Source organism: Lepisma saccharinum, chromosome 13 (assembly GCF_977018435.1).
Source record: "Lepisma saccharinum chromosome 13, izLepSacc3.1, whole genome shotgun sequence".
NCBI lineage: Eukaryota > Metazoa > Arthropoda > Insecta > Zygentoma > Lepismatidae > Lepisma > Lepisma saccharinum.
The window spans coordinates 57,434,507-57,453,513 of record NC_139241.1 but is presented as its reverse complement, the minus strand read 5'-3'; the positions used below and the strand labels follow the sequence as shown (position 1 = coordinate 57,453,513).

General features: G+C 38.1%; 1 protein-coding gene across 2 annotated transcripts in view; it reads left to right on the top strand.

The window, feature by feature from the left end:
- Positions 1–19,007, top strand: part of rdgC (retinal degeneration C) — a 560,018-nt gene that overhangs the window by 529,600 nt on the left and 11,411 nt on the right. For both annotated transcript variants that reach the window (XM_083134220.1, XM_083134221.1), the window contains exons 13-14: positions 3,652–3,815; positions 16,742–16,829. In XM_083134220.1, coding sequence (XP_082990346.1) covers positions 3,652–3,815; positions 16,742–16,829 — 252 coding nt within the window. The remainder of the gene's footprint in view (positions 1–3,651; positions 3,816–16,741; positions 16,830–19,007) is intronic.

The following is a 19,007-nucleotide window of genomic DNA, read 5'->3' as shown; positions in this document are numbered from 1 at the left end:
AGGATGGCGCAGTATAAGCGAAATTAAAGAAAACATTATATCTAGACTATATTATAGGGTGTCCATAACATATTCACCCCATAACAGATCAAAATATCTTTACTGTTTCTCGGAGACAACAGACATGAAATTACATTCCTTGACTCGGAAGAATTTTAGTGAACATACTTCTCATCATTAATAAACTTTTACATGAACACCCTGAGTGGCTTTCACAATTTCAAGTATATTGATGAATTATTTCCACATGTTGCGGATCATATCCATGGTGATTGATGCCACAGCCTCCTCGATTCTGGACTTCAATTCCACCAAGTCCATAACTTTCTATCTGTAGACGATGTCCTTCACGTAACCCCACATAAGGAAATCTAGGACCTTCAGGGCATTTTGTTTCCCACCACAACACACATTGCCTTTTTTCTGCACCGTCGCCATTTACATTGTTTAACTGTTTTGCCGCAATGCATTATGGTACCGAGTGTTGCCAAGCACATGGAAGAATTTTGTTTGAGATGTTCTTCGTGTTAATACCAACGACTTCCACTCCACTTGCACAGAAAGTTTTTCATGAACATTTATGGGGTGAATAATATCTGGACACGCTGTATTTCATTCACATATCATCACTTTCTCCACATCATTCTATACTGGCCACCTTGACGAATTGCACGTGAGAATCAGCGATCGGAATTACCTTCGGCCGACATCGTTCAGTTTCGTGTCACAAGGTACCGAACGCTGCGCGCGGCACCAAACGAGAAGGGAAAACACCCCATATTCCCAAAGCTATGTGAAACCATAATTCCTCCTTGTTGTAAAGGCGAGAGATGCTAAGAAGTTGTCTTACGAGTGTGCCCTCATGAGCGATGGTGAAAATTTGCACTTCTCTTTAACGCAAAAACACGGCAACAAGTAAAGACAGGATTATGCGTAGCAACACAGCTCCAGGACACTTCTCAACTGAGATTGCCACCAGTACCAGGGCCTACAACGTCGAATACAATTACGGGCCTCCCCGATGGCGCAGTGGTAGCGTCTTCTCTTTGTAATCAAGGGGTCCCGGGTTCGATACCCGGTGGAGGCACAAGTGGTTCGGATTCCACTTTAAACTGTAGGTCCAGTCCCGATTAGCCTTACTGTGCATAAAGTGGACTTAAAACAACAAATCAATCAATCGAAGACAATTAGCAGATATAAATAGTCTCCAAGGCTAGCCGCCAGTTCAAAAGGCAGCCAGTGTAAGTGTCGCCTATTAGTGATCCGCAGTTAAAGAGTATAGTATGGGACTTACGGTGACAGCGTTGCCACATGGTATACAGCATCAGACTGTTCCGAACGTCTTGTTATAGTGCACACCGAAACAAAAGTTTGTGAGCCACCGTTACTGCTTAATACGAGAGCGAAAATTCCACGACAAATCAATGGCGTTAAGAAACACTAATTTTTGAAAGCAATTAAGGCGAACGAGTAAAATAATCATAAAATATTTGTTTACCCAGAATACTACAAACTTATCATTCAAAATGAACAAAACCGTACATTGACGTGAACTCGGACTATTTTAATTATTAAATTGTCGACTTTTATGCGTCATAAATTTCTTACTCCTTTCGTGAACTTGGTACAATCTAAATTCTTCGGCTTTTATACGTTATCTATACTTCTTGACAACTTTCGCGGAAGAGTGGGCAAATACAATAGGCTACGAAACAATAGGACGCGAGTTCAGATCTTAGGTAAGGCATTGCCCTTCGCGTATTTCATGCGGCCATGTTGTACGAGCTACTGCGCAGGCGCATACTGCTCGATTATCAAGACACCTTTATGGCGTGTTGCTAAGGAACAATTTTGAGTCCCGAAATACAAATCTCCATGAAGTTTAGAATATAATTCCTATTATGTAATCACTTCCCCTCGTATTACTCGTTGTTTATTGAGTTACTAACATAATACATATCCAACCCTGTCACAATTGTAACTTTTACGTTAAAATTGACAAAACTAAATCATATGAAAAATAATGTACCAAACTTTTTAAATATGTCGTAATTTATATAAACTGTGTGTGAACACCAATGTACGAACTTTTTGGAAAAAGTCAACAAAAGTCCTAGATTCCTGTGTGGATACAATTATATCACTTTAATTGCTGCAATGGTAGTTACATCCTCTAAAATATCATATTGCATTGACAAACAAAACAGGGTGTGCCCATAATCTTTTTTGTTTTATCCTAAGCCAATCAATACGCGAAACAATAACGATCAAATTACATAAATTGCCATTCAGTGTTGATGTTGTGGTACCTTACCTCGAGAGGTTTACTCGGGTAAAATGAGACAAACATGACCACTGAAATTCGATACGAGTGCTTTCAAGCATAGAGATCAATTACTGGAAGTGGGTGATGACATGTTGTGGTCAGACCTCATCTTAGCTAAAAGTATATTTGGTCAAATTTGTTTTAAATCCTCTTTAATCGAGACAGGATTTGCAAAGTGAGGTCCAAATCAGTGTTGCCACAACCGCATAGCACAATTCCCCTTTCTTATACAAAGTTTTCCTTTTTCATACAAAGTGTCAGAAAAATTGAAATCATTAATTATTATTCCTTTGACCAGTTGAAAACATAAACGAACAAAAATGCAAGGATATTTTAAATGAATAAAAATAATAATGACAAAAAATTAGAGTAATGATAACCTTCCAAAATGTACATGCACTGACATGAGGAACACGATGTAAAACACATATATGGCATACGTTAAACCGCATAAATAAGTTCGTAGCTACGAAAATATACGATGAGTGCTAATTGTAGAACGCGATTGATGTGCTCAGTATACATATATCACACTACGGAATGATAAATTTCCAAAAAAATCTTAACTTTTGAATTAGGGATGATACCAAAAAGGGGGACCAGATGGGGCACTTGCCCCTCCTCTGGGATATCTGGTAAAAGATAGACATTGGAATGATGTTGACTCTATAACTAGGGGCGTGTCGAACGAAAAATATTTGGTCGGGAAGGGAGGTTTTATAATCGCAAATTCCCGACGCGGTGTGGAATAAAAACTGTTAATTTCAAGAAATTTCAGACACTAATTCGATCCTTTGGAATTTCTCGACTCTTCGGGATCCCGAAAAGTCTGTTTGATATCTGTGCATTGTGAAAAAGTTCAAAAACGGAGGCACCTTTCACCAACAATTTTATACTTGTTAATAGAAAAGAAGCAAAGTGAACCTAGTTTCTAATTAAATAGTGGACTCAAGTATGAACTTGTGAACAACGCCAAAGTATTTTCAATTTCAATTTTGTATAATAATAACAGTAAACGGTAAAATATAGCCTCAGTTTCTGTGACTGAAGGGCAGGATGTGAAACCTTACACTGCCCCATCCCTTCCCCGAGAAAAAATCTGCGGGAGTCCTTGAATGATACCGAGGTAAGATTCGGCATATTCTCATAGAGCCTGAGCATTCTGGTATTGTGACGTGGTGCGCCGAAAGGTAGCAATCATAAAATATAGTTTTGTTGTTTGCTTGTAATGGCTGTGGTAAAGTGAACAATTGACAACGCTGTTATACCCCTGTTTCTACTTTTAGTATTTTATACTAACAAGCTCTCCTTTTTTCTTCATGTAGGTTACATTAGTCTTTTAGAATGGTGCACGGCGATGCAGAACGGGACCGGCCTCAACATTCCGTGGAGGATGCTTCGTGAGAAGATCGTGGCCCAGGATTCGAACACTGGAATGATTGAGTACCAGACGACTTTTCAGGAGAAGGCTCGCTCCAGGAGTGCTTCTGTGAGTACCCGTGTCTTCTTTTGCTTTAAGAAACCATGTCTCTGGTGCTTATGTCTCCATATATTAATGTTTTTACAACAAAAAATGCAATGAAACAAGTGAAATTAGGAATGACGAATTGCAATAAGACGTGGATGACCTAAATTTAGCATGCAACGAAGCCTAGCTTCCTTGTCTTAAGCAATTCCACGAAAATCCTTTCACCTTAACATCCAGAGAAGACATCGTTGGAACTGCGGTTGCCAAATTTAGCTTTTCCCTCAGGTTACACATTTTCAAGTAAACAATTTTGTCTCGTAACTGGCAAAAAAGTAACTACTGCAGCTAGTTACAGTTAAGACTTCATCCACAAAAGTAACTGTTACTTGTAAAGCAATTACAAGTAACTAGTTAGCCTACTTTCAAACACTGGTATTTAGGAATATTTCAAATGTAACTGCCCCTTCTCCTCATTTTTTTCCTTGCGCTGTCACTGTAATTAATTTCTTTATTAAAGAATAAATGTTTTGCTGTGGTGAGGTAATACTGTCCCCTGTTCCTTGATATATGAAGGCACATATATAGTTCGTCTGGGTTAAGGCCTAATCACATGAATCTGGATTTCCTACTGGAATGTCCTAGTTAGTGCTGGACCGGCTCTCCTACTGGTTTTGGTGACTAGACAGTGTTCTAACTCTAACATGCAGTGTACGGTACTTCAATTTATTTCTTCCGCGAGTAGCGTTCGGTTCCTTGAGACACGAAAGTAAACGATCTCATCCGAATACATCAGTCTGCCTTAGTGCGCATGCCCTGACTGGACGAGTCCAGTGGCAAAATAGGGGTGCAACGGATAAGAGAAAACGGTTCCGTTGAAATTGTCTTCTGCTGAAACAAAGTTTAACTTTTAGTTTCGAACGTAGTAACATCGTCGGCAAAATACCTTAAGAAGAGATATAACGGTTCTAAAAGCCATCACAAACATAACTAAGCAATCTGATATCTACAGCGTTGTTTCGGGCATATATTTCCCTATTTCCTCTATTCGTTCTCCAGATAGCCTCGTCTTTTAGCCTGACAATAGTCAATTCGTTCCTTTCCAGCTGCCAGTTTATAATTTGGCCTATATAACACTAAAAAATGGTAGTTGCACACGTCACGTGGTTAAGATACATGGTGTTACTGATCATACATTTTGAGCATGTTAGGTTAAACTTTGTCTTGGGAATCTATGGAGAAAGGTCGGGTATAATGGGGGGGGGAAGCTAGTTGGTGGAGCAAAACAGTGTGCACTGCTGTAAACGGCTGGTAGTTGCAATTGCGCTTTCTCTCTCACGCCTTCATTGCTCGAACCCTCTAAAGTCACTACTTGCACAGAGTCTTGTTTTCGTTCGATTGCTCCAGTCTCTCCCGGCATAGAGTGCAGTCTCGTCTATCGCGGTCGGACAGTAGCTTGTAAATAGCTGCCAGTTTAAAAGATGACCTGTATAACTTACTTAACAATAAGGTATTGTTATGCCAACTGCTGTACATGTCACATTGTTAAGCTGTGGTGTTACTGATTATACATTTTGAGTTTTCGTTTTAAGTCCAAGGCTAATCGGGTCTGGACCTACAGTTTAAAGTGGGATCCGAACCACTATGTGCCTCCACCTGGTACCCCTTGATTATAAGGTGAGTTAGCATTAACTAACTGCAGGGGGTTGATTGTGCTAAATGTGCGTGTGGAAAATGACACGCTCGCACGAACACGACTGGCGGCATGAAGTAAATGCCTTCATCTTGAATTAGGAAAAAAAAACACGTTTTCAGCCACTATACCCCAACAACAATGTAACGATGTAAATCGAATGCCTTCTTAAAATGTAGCAAAGCTGCTGCAAGCATACCGGAAATCGCTTGTCTAGGCTTTTAGGCTTGACTAAAAGTAGAGAACTTATAGGAAGGGAGCCGAAGAGCTCTTCCAAAGAAAAGCGCCTCCTCGTCGCGATAAATATCTCTTTCGGGAATCCCGCTGAAAGTCGACTCCTCGGATCCAATTACAAAAGGGACTCGGCAGCCTCTTTGTCAAGTTCTTGGAGAGTCTGAGGATTTCGTTGGAGGATGCCAATCAGAAACTGCGGCTTGCGGGAAAACACCGAAAGTAGATTATGGACAATCGGACACGCTTCTTTGAACTTCATTTCATTAATTCCGTTCTATTTTGCTATTCGTAATTGCATTCGTTTTGTCTTTAGATGTTGGTCCGTAGAAAATTTAGGGACAGGGAATTTTTAAAGGAGTAACGTGACGTCACTCTAATAAATTCAGAACTGGATTTGTCAGGATGAAACATATTTTCTTGTCTTGTTTGAAACTTGCGCGTCTAAAGTTTCAGGGGTGTTTAGTTACAGGTCCCCCTATAAAGTCACCCAAATGTCATCCTGCCTTTCCCGTAGTACAACCTGGACTGCATTATGCAGACTAACGAGGCTCTGGCGTCTGGACTCACATTTTGAGAGACAATTTATATAATTTTTGCTGTTGGTTTATTGTGAGATGGATGAGAATTGGATGTGTAATGTATTTAAATAATATATGTTGCATATAATATGTATTAAATTATGTATTAGTGTCCACGTCGCTCCATGTTGTATATATGTGAAACATAGTATATCGTGCATGAAAATTATAAATGTCAATGTAAAAAAATAATTGAATGGCTTATTGCAGAAAGGGACCTGAGTCACATTTTTGAGGAATCTGAGTTAATGGTATTTTTTACAGACGCATCTTTTAGTGCAGAAAGGACGTCAGTCACACGAGGCTATAGCCAAGAAAAAGCACAGTGAAAAGTGTACTTTAATGCAGAAAGGTACCTGAGTCACTGACTCGGGTCCTTTTCTGCAATAAACTTAGCTACTCTGTAGCGACGGACACTGGTCCCTTTCCACAGAGAAAGAGAAATAACTGTGTGGAAAATAAAATTGGCAACTCTGAAACAAGTTACGAGCGATTTCCGTAAGAATGGTGCGTCTGTAGCCGTGGTCTGTAGAGGGTGATATGTGTTAGTGCAGAGCGGTGGCAACTGTTGTGAGATGTTATGTTGCTTGTATTACAGATATGCAGGACGAGAGTAGTGTTAGCGACGTGAGCGTTGACAGTCCAAGAAAACGTAGGAAAGGAATTCGACATCTGGAAAAAAAAGTGCCCAAAAAAATGTTATGAGCAATTCAACGGAGACGAACAACGTGCAGTTTTTGACATATTGTATAGAATGCAAAGTAAAGATGATCAGGATATACATTTGCAGAGAATGATCCATGTTGAAAATGTTAAGACACATCGTCCACGCAAAGAAGATGCTGCGTTACACGAAAAGTCGTTAAAGTACCACGTACTACTGGCAAGTAGCAAAATACAAGTTTGTTGTGAGGCGTTTTGCAGACTTTATGATGTGTCAAGAGAAAAGAATAAGGCGTTTGCCGAAGTTACTGTTAGAGGGCAAAATACCTCATATGCGCGGACAGAGCAAAAGTGGGAATATGATTAAGGCTGAGGATATACAGGCAATGCATGGACATATCGCGTCTTTTCCAACTAAACGTGGAGATTATGCAGACATCAAATACCTACATGAAAACCTGTCAATTCAAAAGACGTATGAACATAAACAAAAATACCCTACGTCCAGAATAAAATACAGTTTCGACTACAAGTATTTTAAGGAAAATTTTGCGTTTCGTTTCGTGAGGCCACAGGTAGAAACGTGTGGTGTCTGAAGAACAGACTAACAAAATGAAGAGGATATTTCTCGTCTTATTTCTCACAGTTTCCACTTTTATTGCAGAAAGGTACCGGAGTCACAACTTTTTCATCTCCACTGTCTCTAGCAGCATACTGCAGGGGGGCGCACTGAGGGTTGCAAAATTAACTTTTCATTATGCTGAATATTTGAGCCAACAACGGTACATTTCATTCTTACACTATCAATATTATACGATTTTTCTTGTTTTTCTCGGAATTGTGCAAAAGTGACTCAGGTCCCTTTCTGCAATAAGCCATTCAATTATAGGCTATTTGGAATGCATTTATCAAGCATTTTCTATCTTTCAAAAATAATTGGTGTGCTTGTTTTCCATTATTAATGTGAAATTGCCCGTGTTGAAAAAATAATTCAAATAGTTTGTTCGAACACAAATGCTTTAGCACCAATTTCTAACCTCTTCTTGCATAATTTACGAGAATAATAATGTCTTTGATACTAGTACTACTACCGCTACTAATAATAATAATAATAATAATAATGTTGGTCCCGGGTTCGAATCCCGGCTTTGGCATGGATATTTGAGAGTGTCCATTCATCAATTTCATCATACCATCACTTATCCCCATCATAGCAAATTAGCCAAAAGTGGCACAAGAAGCGAAGTAAAATAGAGCAAATCAATAATAACAATAATAATGCTATAATATTATTATTATTATTATTAACATTATTATTGTTATTAGAATTATTATTATTAAAATTATTATTACTATTATTGGTACGTTCATCCTGGTACTTGCCCCACCCAGACAAAAATTCGTGGTTGCGCCTCTGCACGAAATACCGCAATAACCAATAATTTCGTCGCTATGTAAGGCCTAATAAACTATTGATAATACCTATGCGAGCTGATACCATTCACAATTTCCGTCTGTTTAAATTTTAGAAAGGAAAGAGAATTCCAGAAGACTAGTATCCAATGTATTTTATATTATTTGATGCTCATGTATATATTAACTATTATTAATCTCGTTGCTGTACTAATCAGAGACAAAAAAAAGAAAATACGTTACCTTCTTAGCAAAAGTAGGGCTTCCCCGATGGCGTAGCGTCGTTGGCTTGTAATCAAGGGGTCCCGGGTTCGATACCCGGTGGAGACACATAGTGGTTCGGTCGGATTCCACTTTAAACTGTAGGCCCAGTCCCGATTAGTCTTACTGTGCACAAAGTGGACTTAAAACACCAGCTCCAATATATATATATATATATATATATATATATATATATATGTGTGTGTGTGTGTGTTTGTGTGTGTGTGTGTGTGTTAGTAAAAGTAAAGCGTTCCGCTTAGTAAAAATTTCAATTTCGAGCCCTGCTCGCAATCAGCATAAGCTTCTTTCAGCATAAGTTTGAGGTTGTCCCTTCATCTATGTCGTCCATATTGTCACTTCGACACTAAATTTACTAGTACAACTCTACTTTAAAACCTTATACAGTGAACCCTTCTTAATTCGAACTTCAAAGAGACATGAAAAAATCGAATTAACAAAATCATGTAATCATTAAAGATGATTTCAAGGCGAATAAACTTCTGTTCGAATTAAAGAGAGTGCACTACCAGATGAAAATATATATACATGGATAAACCTTTATTTAAGCTCACCTCTGCAACTTGTTTGACGTATAAATCCTATTTGCGTAAACTGAATATGTGTCACATGACTTCGGTGAACCCTCAGGAAAACAATGCACTAGCCGCGCCTGTGTAGGACATGTTCAGGAGAAAAAGGACGCCTGTGATAACCCTATACTAAGACCACTACTTTAAAATCGTGCGGGAAAGTAATTCAAAATGGCCGTCAATCAGGTCATGATTGCAATTTTTGCCGCATTTCCGCGTGAATAGACGAGAACCTGAAATTCACGAGGACATGGGATTCCAATAAATGCCAGTCAATCACGGGTGTAATTGGAAGACAAATTCCAGCTTGGCGAACGCTTAATAAACAGTAATTACCTATCACAGCGAGTGGCATTTGCAAATACAGCTTGTAATGGACAGGCAGCGCCGCAGCAAAGGTTAGCGGTAACCACAGGAACCACAAAGGGAATTATACCGAGTAGAATATGCTTTCGCTATGTCATTCGGAGTCGATGTTAGCGTTTGCGGAAGTTAACTGCAGTCATTTATTATGCTTTTTTTTCGATTGATGGTGGCCATTCCACGGAAATTTGCTAATATGTTGTTGCTTGAGTGATGTACGAGGGTTGACCAATAAATACTGACACTTTCTTCTTAGCTATTTACAATCCAAATTACCGCTTTGGCGCTAATGTCGCTGCCAATAATATGTAGGCAATGATTGTTTACATGTGTCAATGCAATGTAAGGTGTGCATTCCCTCGTTATGGAGGGAATTTTGAATTAGTGAAACGTTTTGGTATAATAGGAATGTAATGTAAGAGGTTGCAAATGCGTAACAAAATTTGAACTATAATTTGCTCAAGCATTGTACTATGACTAAACAAAATGTGGAAAATTAAGTTATAATGATAGCATATGAATAGCAAGTGATGTAGAGAAACAAAGGTTCCTCGAAAAAATTGGGAAGTTCCCGGATCTTTTCGATGCAGATATATTAGATAATAATAATATTTTCCAAGGCAATGTTGATCTACCAACAGTTTCGTTTTTGATAAGACTTCTGCAGGTTGAAATGAAGTTTAGCTTACATTAATTATAAACATTGAAATACTTCGATTACAACAGTAAAAGAAATAATAATTACCACGGTTATAATTGTTATTTTACTTTAATAATATAATCTAATTAAATACATTTTATTCGAAATGTATTATTATTGTTGTTTGATCCACAAGCCGAGCGAATATCCAGCACAACTATTTTTCAATTAATTCTTTTAAAATGTAAAGTAACTGTACTGAAAAGCACAGTTATTGTATTTTGTTATTAACTTTTGCAAGTGTCGTTCAAAAAAGGGCTTTAGTAGTTAGAAAAAAATACTCAAAAAGTTTATATTGTGTGACTTCATGTAAAATTGTAATTTTTCGAATTCTGAAAACTTCCACCCCATTCCTTTTCTTTGTGGAAACATTTATTATTTGGATTAAATGGTAGAATATGAAAATAAGAGTATAACATGGTCTGTATTTTTCACTCATTTTTTTCTATCTAATGCATTTTTTACATTACTCTGTTCGAATACTAACCAAGTGAACTTTCTTTATTTCCATTATTAACAATATAAACAACAAACTTTCTGCTTTTTTGTAACGAAATGAAAGGTGCCAAATTCGAGGGGAGGGGCCGGTCGACGGACCCATTCGACACCCAAGGAGAGAGCGCTGAACTACAATCAAAAGGCAAAATTATTATAAACAGTTCCAACACGTTCGAAACACGTAAAAAAATTTGATTTGATTTGATGACGTGCTGACTGCAGAGCCCACTCCCTCGTGATTGTGTCCAATATTTTCGCTTTACTGCCTGAATCCACTGATTTTTGCGAATTGGGTCTGTCTGAAAACGATGCATAACATTTATTTGTTCCTTATCTCACGTTGAAACCAAAAGCCTCACAAAGATTGTCGCCATTTCTTAAGACACTGCATTTACGCCTTTGAACTCCATGTTATTCTTTTCAAAACCGGAAGTGCAGTCCCCACTCGCGCCAAGGAAGCACAGAAATGTAAACATCCGGTGAATAGCCCCTATAGTGATGGTATTTGTACCTAATATTATAATTTCTGATACGAGATTACTACAATGCTCTAGCAGGTGAAATACGAAACGTGCCTTCCGGAGGGCAAACCTCACCTTCGCTCTTTCAAGACTTGCGAGGATATGTGAGAGTGAAAGCCAAGAAAATTCCCGAGGTTGAGAGGTTGAAAGAGAATGACCATCTCTGGTATAGTGAGACCACAGGCGAAAGGATCTGCGCAAAACCGCGTGCCCTGAGTATCGTACTTGCTCGTGGAGGAGAGGGTGTGGAACTGATGGAAGGAAAGATGTGCGAAGGCTTCTGGCCAAAAATTCTTTTGTTTGTGGTCGTTCTATAGTCACAGTTCTTATTTATATAAGCAGGTAAGGGGTGAGAAATTACTGATATATATCATGGCAGTGTAAGCTTATAAGCCCCTCTCGAAGTAAACACTTGTTCCTTGCTCAATGTATTTCTCATGTTTTCTCAATGTCCACATGCTTAAGTATCTTCCCCAGGCACGTATCCAGAGGGGGGGCTTAGGGGGCTCGAGCCCCCCCCGAAAGTTTTAGGTTTACACTAGATAAAATGAGGTTTTTGGTTTCTTGTGGTGTGAAATAAAATAATGTGACAATAATTTAAGGAAAGAAATAATTATCGAGGCAAGACGGAGAATGTTCCGTAACCCTGTTATTGATAAAAGCACGTATCCAAGATGGGGCACAGGGGGCTCGACCCTCTCCCCAGGAAATGTTTCAGTTTACGTTGGATAAAATTAGGTTTTTGGCTTCTTAAATAATGTGAAAATAATTTAAGGAGAGAGATAATTATCGAGGCAAGACGGAGCATGTTTTATACCCCTGTTATTATTAATAGCACGTAGCCAAGGTGTGGATGAGGTGGCTCGAGCCCCCTCCCCCCTCAGGAAATTTTTAAATTTACACTAGATAAAATTAGATTTTTGGCGTCTTGAATAATGTGAAGATAATAAATTTATAAATCTGAGAGAAATAATTATCGAGATAATACGGAGAGTGTTCTATAACCCTATTATTGTCAATAGCACGTATCCAAGGTGGGAATCAGGAGGCTTGAGCCCTCCTCCAGGATTTTTTCTGTTTACACTAGATAAAATTAGGATTTTGGCTTCTTGAATAATGTCATGATAATTTGGGAGAAATAATTATCGAGACAAGATGGAGAATGTTCTATAACCCTGTTATTGTTAATAGCACGTATCCAAGCTGGGGTTGAGGTGGCTCGAGCCCCCCCCCCCAGGTTTTTTTTTTTATTTTACACTAGATAAAAATTAGGTTTTTGGCTTTTTGAATAATGTGACGATGATTTAAGGAGATAGACAAGTATCGAGGCAAGACGGAGAATGTTCTATAACCCTGTTGTTGATAATATTGCACGTACACTTTTCTTGCGCTTTCGGTGTTGTCTCAGCGCACTTGAGGAAAGGTAGCGCCACACGTAGGGCAATTCGTTTTAATTTCTAATCTCTGGAAGGCGGGAGAGGGTACGTTCTTGAATGAGAGAAGGAGTCAACTACTGGCAATATTAACGAATCGTTTTATCTGCTGAACGTTCTACAATATAATGAGGATATAAATACGCGGATTCAATTTTTCGATTGATCTGTACAAAGACTCGGTTAATTAGATTTCAGAGGTAAGTGTGACAATTCATACATACAATACAATACAATACAGTCGATTGGTGATCAGATCAGTCAGCGTCCTCTGATTGCTTTATAAGATATAGTGATTCGAAAATGAAGACATTGACGACAGCAGAACTTCCGGGCCTCAGTGTGGTGCTAGTTCGGTTCGAGGGCCGAAGAGATCAATGCCTCTCTCTCTCTTCTCTCAAGTGAATATTTCATCAGTACCGGATATTAAAACAGAAATAAACTGCATAGATCAACTGAAAATCAAAGTTTTGAGTGATGATTTAGTTTTGCCAGAACTAAATTTCGTATATGCAGTCTGAGAATTTCATGATATAAAAAAATACTTTTGTTTAAGCCTTCTGGGTTCGAAACACATTCAAACACTTAACTATCATAAAGAGACAGCCGAAAATTTTATGAATGAAGAGAAGAGAAAGCAGGAAGATGTTGCATATGTAGACATTTTAGGTGGAAATTGCAGGCTCTACCAGGATCCAAATCAGGGCTCTACCAATTGAGCCATCTAGCCATCCTTGACTTAAACCGATTTTTCGTTAAAATGTCTACATAGTACATGTCCTGTGTATATCAAATCGTAAGGTGTTGCCTGTATAGTGAACAAGCACAGAAAATATAGGAGAGAGAAGAAAACTGAGGAGCATTATCACCGGTTGAGGAGAATTTTTTTCTTCTGTGGTCAACAAGAGCTACTACTTCGAGGTGACAATGACAGTGGCCTAATAAGGGAGATTTCACACCGTGTCGCCTGAGAACGCATCTCCAATACGATGATAAAAACTTCTGGTGAGTTCATTTTAAAAAATGTGTCCGAGATAAAGAGAGGCGTGCCCAGGATTTTCGGAAGGGAGAGGGGTTACGCATACTATTTTTGGTGGTCAGTCCTGATTTTGTCATTTTTTTTTCCTGTCTTTCACGCCCTTCTTTTTTTTAAAAAAAAAAAATGAATACTGGATCAAATGGGGTTATAACCTCACAAACCCTCCTTTGGGCACGTCACTGGAGATAAATCAATAAGCATTTGATCATACTGGGAGACGAAACATTATATGTTTTGGGAACGGAAGGTTTTCACTGTGCATTAATTGTTTCGTGATCCAGCCGTATTCGAGAAGACTTCCTTTGTTTCGTGCCGATATATGACAAGACAGCGGAAGCTGTGACAGGCATTTTTGAACACTTGTGAGTGCTAAGGCCTGAATCTGAACAATTTGGTGGGTTTCGGCTTTTATAAGAGCTGAAAAAATGGGAGGACAAGACACGTTAGTGGTGTTCAGGCTCGAATCAGAGAGTAATATTCGAGCGCTGTCTGCGTCCAGTTCGCAACCCACAATTTGAATCTCGCGTCTATGCTCGCGTTGTCGAGTGGATTGTCCATCCCGTGCATGTGTAACAGCTTCGTAAAAACACTCAAAGATACCATAGATGTTTTTATGGCTGATGAGAAGAAATGGACAAACACACATACTGAGATGGTTCCGGCACACAATATTAATGCATGGAAACAGAGGAGTCGAGTGGTAAAAAATGTTCCGATTTCACGTTCTGATTAAAATGACAGCCTTACAGTGGCAAAGATTTAAGAAATAGTTGTTCCCCATTTTTTATTTTTTGCCTCAACATTATGACCTCTTAATGTTAAGCCTTGGCTACCAAGAGAAAGTAAACTTTCCTTGCAACGCCCTCCGCACCCCCCCCCCACCCCGTTTTGGAACCCAATTGCCACCTCTGGTCTTAAACACACAATTGTGAGGTTCTTACTATACCCCTTAAAAAATGGTGTTGAGCCCCCCCGAAAGGAATTCCTGGATACGTGCCTGACTGTGAGGAGTTAAAAAAATGCCAATTTGATCCACACGCTTCTCCACTATACTCTATGTGTCTAAGAGAGAGGAACAAACTGGAGAGAAAAGTGTGAGAAATTGAGCTCGATATATAAAAACTAGTTATTTTATACATATACTAGGTATATGTATTACACACACACACACACACACACACACACACACACACACACAAGGAGTGTGAAAAAAGTCATGCAATGGAGATTTTGAACGTACATAACTTTTGTACAAAAAGCAATGAACATGTGGATGTTTTTTAAACGTTAAACAAGAAAATTATTCTCTATATGAACGTCCAGCATGGGAAAAAAGTTATCAAGATGTAAAAAAAAAGTTTTTTTGTACGAAGTAACATCAAACATGAATAGAAGACAGCTATGGATGGAGTAGCTTGCAATAATTTTCGATGCATATCGATGATCTCTGTGGGTATGTATCAATTTCATGCAAGAACGATTTAAGGGTTAATTATGACATATTCATAATAAAGTTGTTGTTGTTTTTTTTTTAAATGATGAGGTGTACTAGCAACATTGGTCGTGTCAGAGAGCAGTACAAGGTGTATAAGATATCTGGATATGATATTCAATCAATGCCCAGATGAAATAAGATTTGAAATATACCATACAAAAATATAGTTAGGTTAGTTATATACACTACTCACAAAAAATTTGGATTATTGTTATATTAGATGATAGGCACACCCTTGGAATGCAACACATGGTGTATCTGTCTGTCTGCTGGATGTTCTTGGGTTTTTGCCAACATATGCCACCGTGCCTATCACCTATTGCCTAATATACCAATATTACCAACTTTTCGTGAGGAGTGTATATTATATATGAGGGGGGAGAGCATGTGAGGAAAAGTGAGACGAAAGATGGAAAGGAGACAAAAAATTATGCTGTCATTCTTGCATCACTCACACATGCAGAAATCAAAGTAAATTCACACTGAATAACTTGAACAAATGTTAAAAGCAGAAATTGGATTTTAGGTTTTTAACCTATTTTTTCCTTTACAGTTATGTAAGAAATAACAAGTTATGTCAGCGTTTCATTAAAAAATGCAACAATTGCAGAAGTTTTATAGTGCCTAAAAAAACTATTTTGCTTGTTAGAACCTATTTTAGGTTTATGCACCTAAATCAAGCCTTTTTTTAGGTTTTTATATATTTTTAAAGGGTTTTACAAGATTTTTATGTCACACAGAGGCATTTGCTTTGTTTGGTCACGAAAATATTCAATGACGAACGTGTTTGAAACGTACTCTCTGTCGATTTCCCTTCCTCCAAGTCCATGGTGATTTTTAAAAGATCTAAACAAAGCAAAATGTCTGGTGCCACTGTTACCTGTACAATCCAAAATGGTCTGATCAGTGTGGTCTTGCTCACTTTCGTGTCACTTCTGTGCTTTGTGGCATTCACGCCTTGCAAACTAACATTTCAGCATTGAAGTTTGCACCACTGACTATGTTTTTGTTGAAAGATTATTTTCAGCATATATGCAGAGTTTGACTGTGGATAACATGAAAAAAGATTGTTGTCTAACTATAAGATGAAGAGTGGATTTTAATATAAAATTTCCAATGGAAAGTTCTGCCATCGCCGTAGGGCACACATAACGTTATGCAAGATAGTGCATATTTCAGGATATAGGTGCAGGCCCGTAGCCAGGGTGACTATTTTGAACTAAAAGTTTTTTAACCTACTTAAGGATTTTTCGAGCGTAACTTAAGATTTTTAGGACTTATTTTAGGATTTTAGAACCTATTTTAAGGTGTTTCGAACCTATTTTAGGAACCTAAAACACAGGTCTAGTTATAACTTGTAAGGTTATAAATGTTTACAGCACATGGTGCCAAATTATATTTGTTTTAGGTATTACATACGGTATGAACTACATTAAAGAATTTAACATTCACTTCTTTTTATTTTACAGTTTGGAACTGCAACTGTTGTTCAAACATTGTATCGTAACAGGTCAAATTTGGAAGCAATATTTAGGATCATAGACAAGGACCACTCAGGTAAGTTATTTAGCTATTATTTATAAATTTGAAATTTTGAAGTATATCAAACTGCTTCTTTTTCGGTATTTTTTTTTTACTTTATTATAAATGCCAAAACATCTCAGTGTATCTATATTAGTATCTGGTTTAAAATGGATATTTCTCTTATATGTATATATTCATCATAGTTTATCAATCATTTTAATTCTAGGAAAAAAACACTTAAGTTGCAAACTGTGATTTTCCTTTGCTTTCATGTTGGTCACACTGAATGAACAAAATAAATTATTATAAGTATAATTTTAAATTGGTCATATATGAACATTCTAAACACTTATGATTCAACATGTATGTAATGTTCACTATTAAAATAATGAACCTAAATAACTGCATACTATAAAATTGCATTTTTTGACTTCAGTGCATTTTCCTGAACAGCCTAGAATTTTAACGATAAATCTAGAATGGTAGTAAGATGGAGAGATGGCCTGGGTTCCCTCCAAAATAATAATTTCTGCTATGGAAAGTAAATTTTGTTCTGCTGGTTTTGCTCTTTTCAGCTCATCTAGTCAGACTTCCTTAGTTACACATCGCAACATAGGAAATGGTTTCTTCTCTATTTGTCCAAGAAATCAAAACACTCCATAACACTTCATACTATACTCTATCCTGGGAATCTGTGGAGCAAGGCCATGCGTGTATGTAGAGAAAGCGAGTGGGCAGAGCGAACCAGTACATGCTTCTAAAAACAGCTAGTATCTGTAGTCACTTTTCCCCCTCCACGTATTCCCGTTCCCTCACATGTGTTCATTGTTCGAGCCCTCCCAAGTCACTACTTGTGCAGAGACTTTCGTTCGCTCGCTCCAGAGATTCATGAGACAGGGTATAGATAATTTTTACTCCAGAATAGACGGTGTTCTGTAAGTGTGGGAATGCCCATTAAAAATAAACAAGGGCATGGAAAAACATATCAAAGATTCCTTTATGTGATATGTGAAAGGTGGGGGGGGGGCTTGTCAGTGTACGTTAACGATGTGGAGACCAAATTGCAGTAATTTCTGTAAATGGACAATGACATACCAAACTGTGCTAGAATTTCACAATAAACACAATGGTATTGGCATGTGTCATGTATGACGACAGAGGTTAACTTACACACACATGATCATTATGAGGATTCACAGTAACAAAGATTTAATAAATAACTTTCATTCTTATTTCAAGATGTCTGAACTTCCCTTTTTCGTATAAACAATTTGCAAACAAACAAATGTCTATCTGTTCTGACATAATGTGATTTAAACAGTTTCCACACTTAACAGTTTAGTTATTTTCCACTTAGCTTTAACATGTATTCTGCTTGAGCTCCATGTTTTTCATTGTAACGAGTGCACTCACGGTCCCCGAAATGACGTGTCATTCATACCCCGGCACGGGGCCAAACGTCGTTATGTGTACGGGAAACCGGTCGTGACTCTTACGGTCCAGGTTTTCAAGTTCGGTACTGAGACAGTCGTTTACTGTCGTACTATTGCGAGGCGGAGATAAATACCTTGAAATGTTACACTGTTTTGTTTACCTTTGATATGTAGATTCGAACAATCACAACACACTAATAGCATAATATCCGGTACCTGAAAAACGTCAAATAACAACACTGACGAACGGTAAAAAGTGAATATATATTGTAACAATAAAAATATTGCAATCAACAACTGTTTACATAGCCTCCTCAATATCTCACTCATTCACTCTTTCTCTCTTTCACACCTCTGAGGTATTTTTACATGCAAAGTATAGATACAAATCATGGATCTCATTAACATATCATTCCTTTTTAGTTTTAAACCTTTATGTGAATTTAGGATATTTGTCTGCCAGCTCCTGTGCTCTTTGAAATTAATTTATGTGCCAGTCCTCAGAAAGCGGTTAACTAAGACAATTGGGTCGGCGTGGTTAAATCTTTCGTTCGAATGAACGTATGCATCCAGTCGTAAGCACGACATTTAACAAGTTTCTCGGACGGGGGTAATACACATGAGCCTCTCTCGTCCAATGAGAACAACTACACCATTACATAGTGATGCAAAACTTAATCGGCTCCAGCTGCCGGAATACACAAATCAATCGTCGGCGCGAGCAAAAATTACATTAATAACCACTATGCAACAAATAATACTACTTCACGCGCACGAC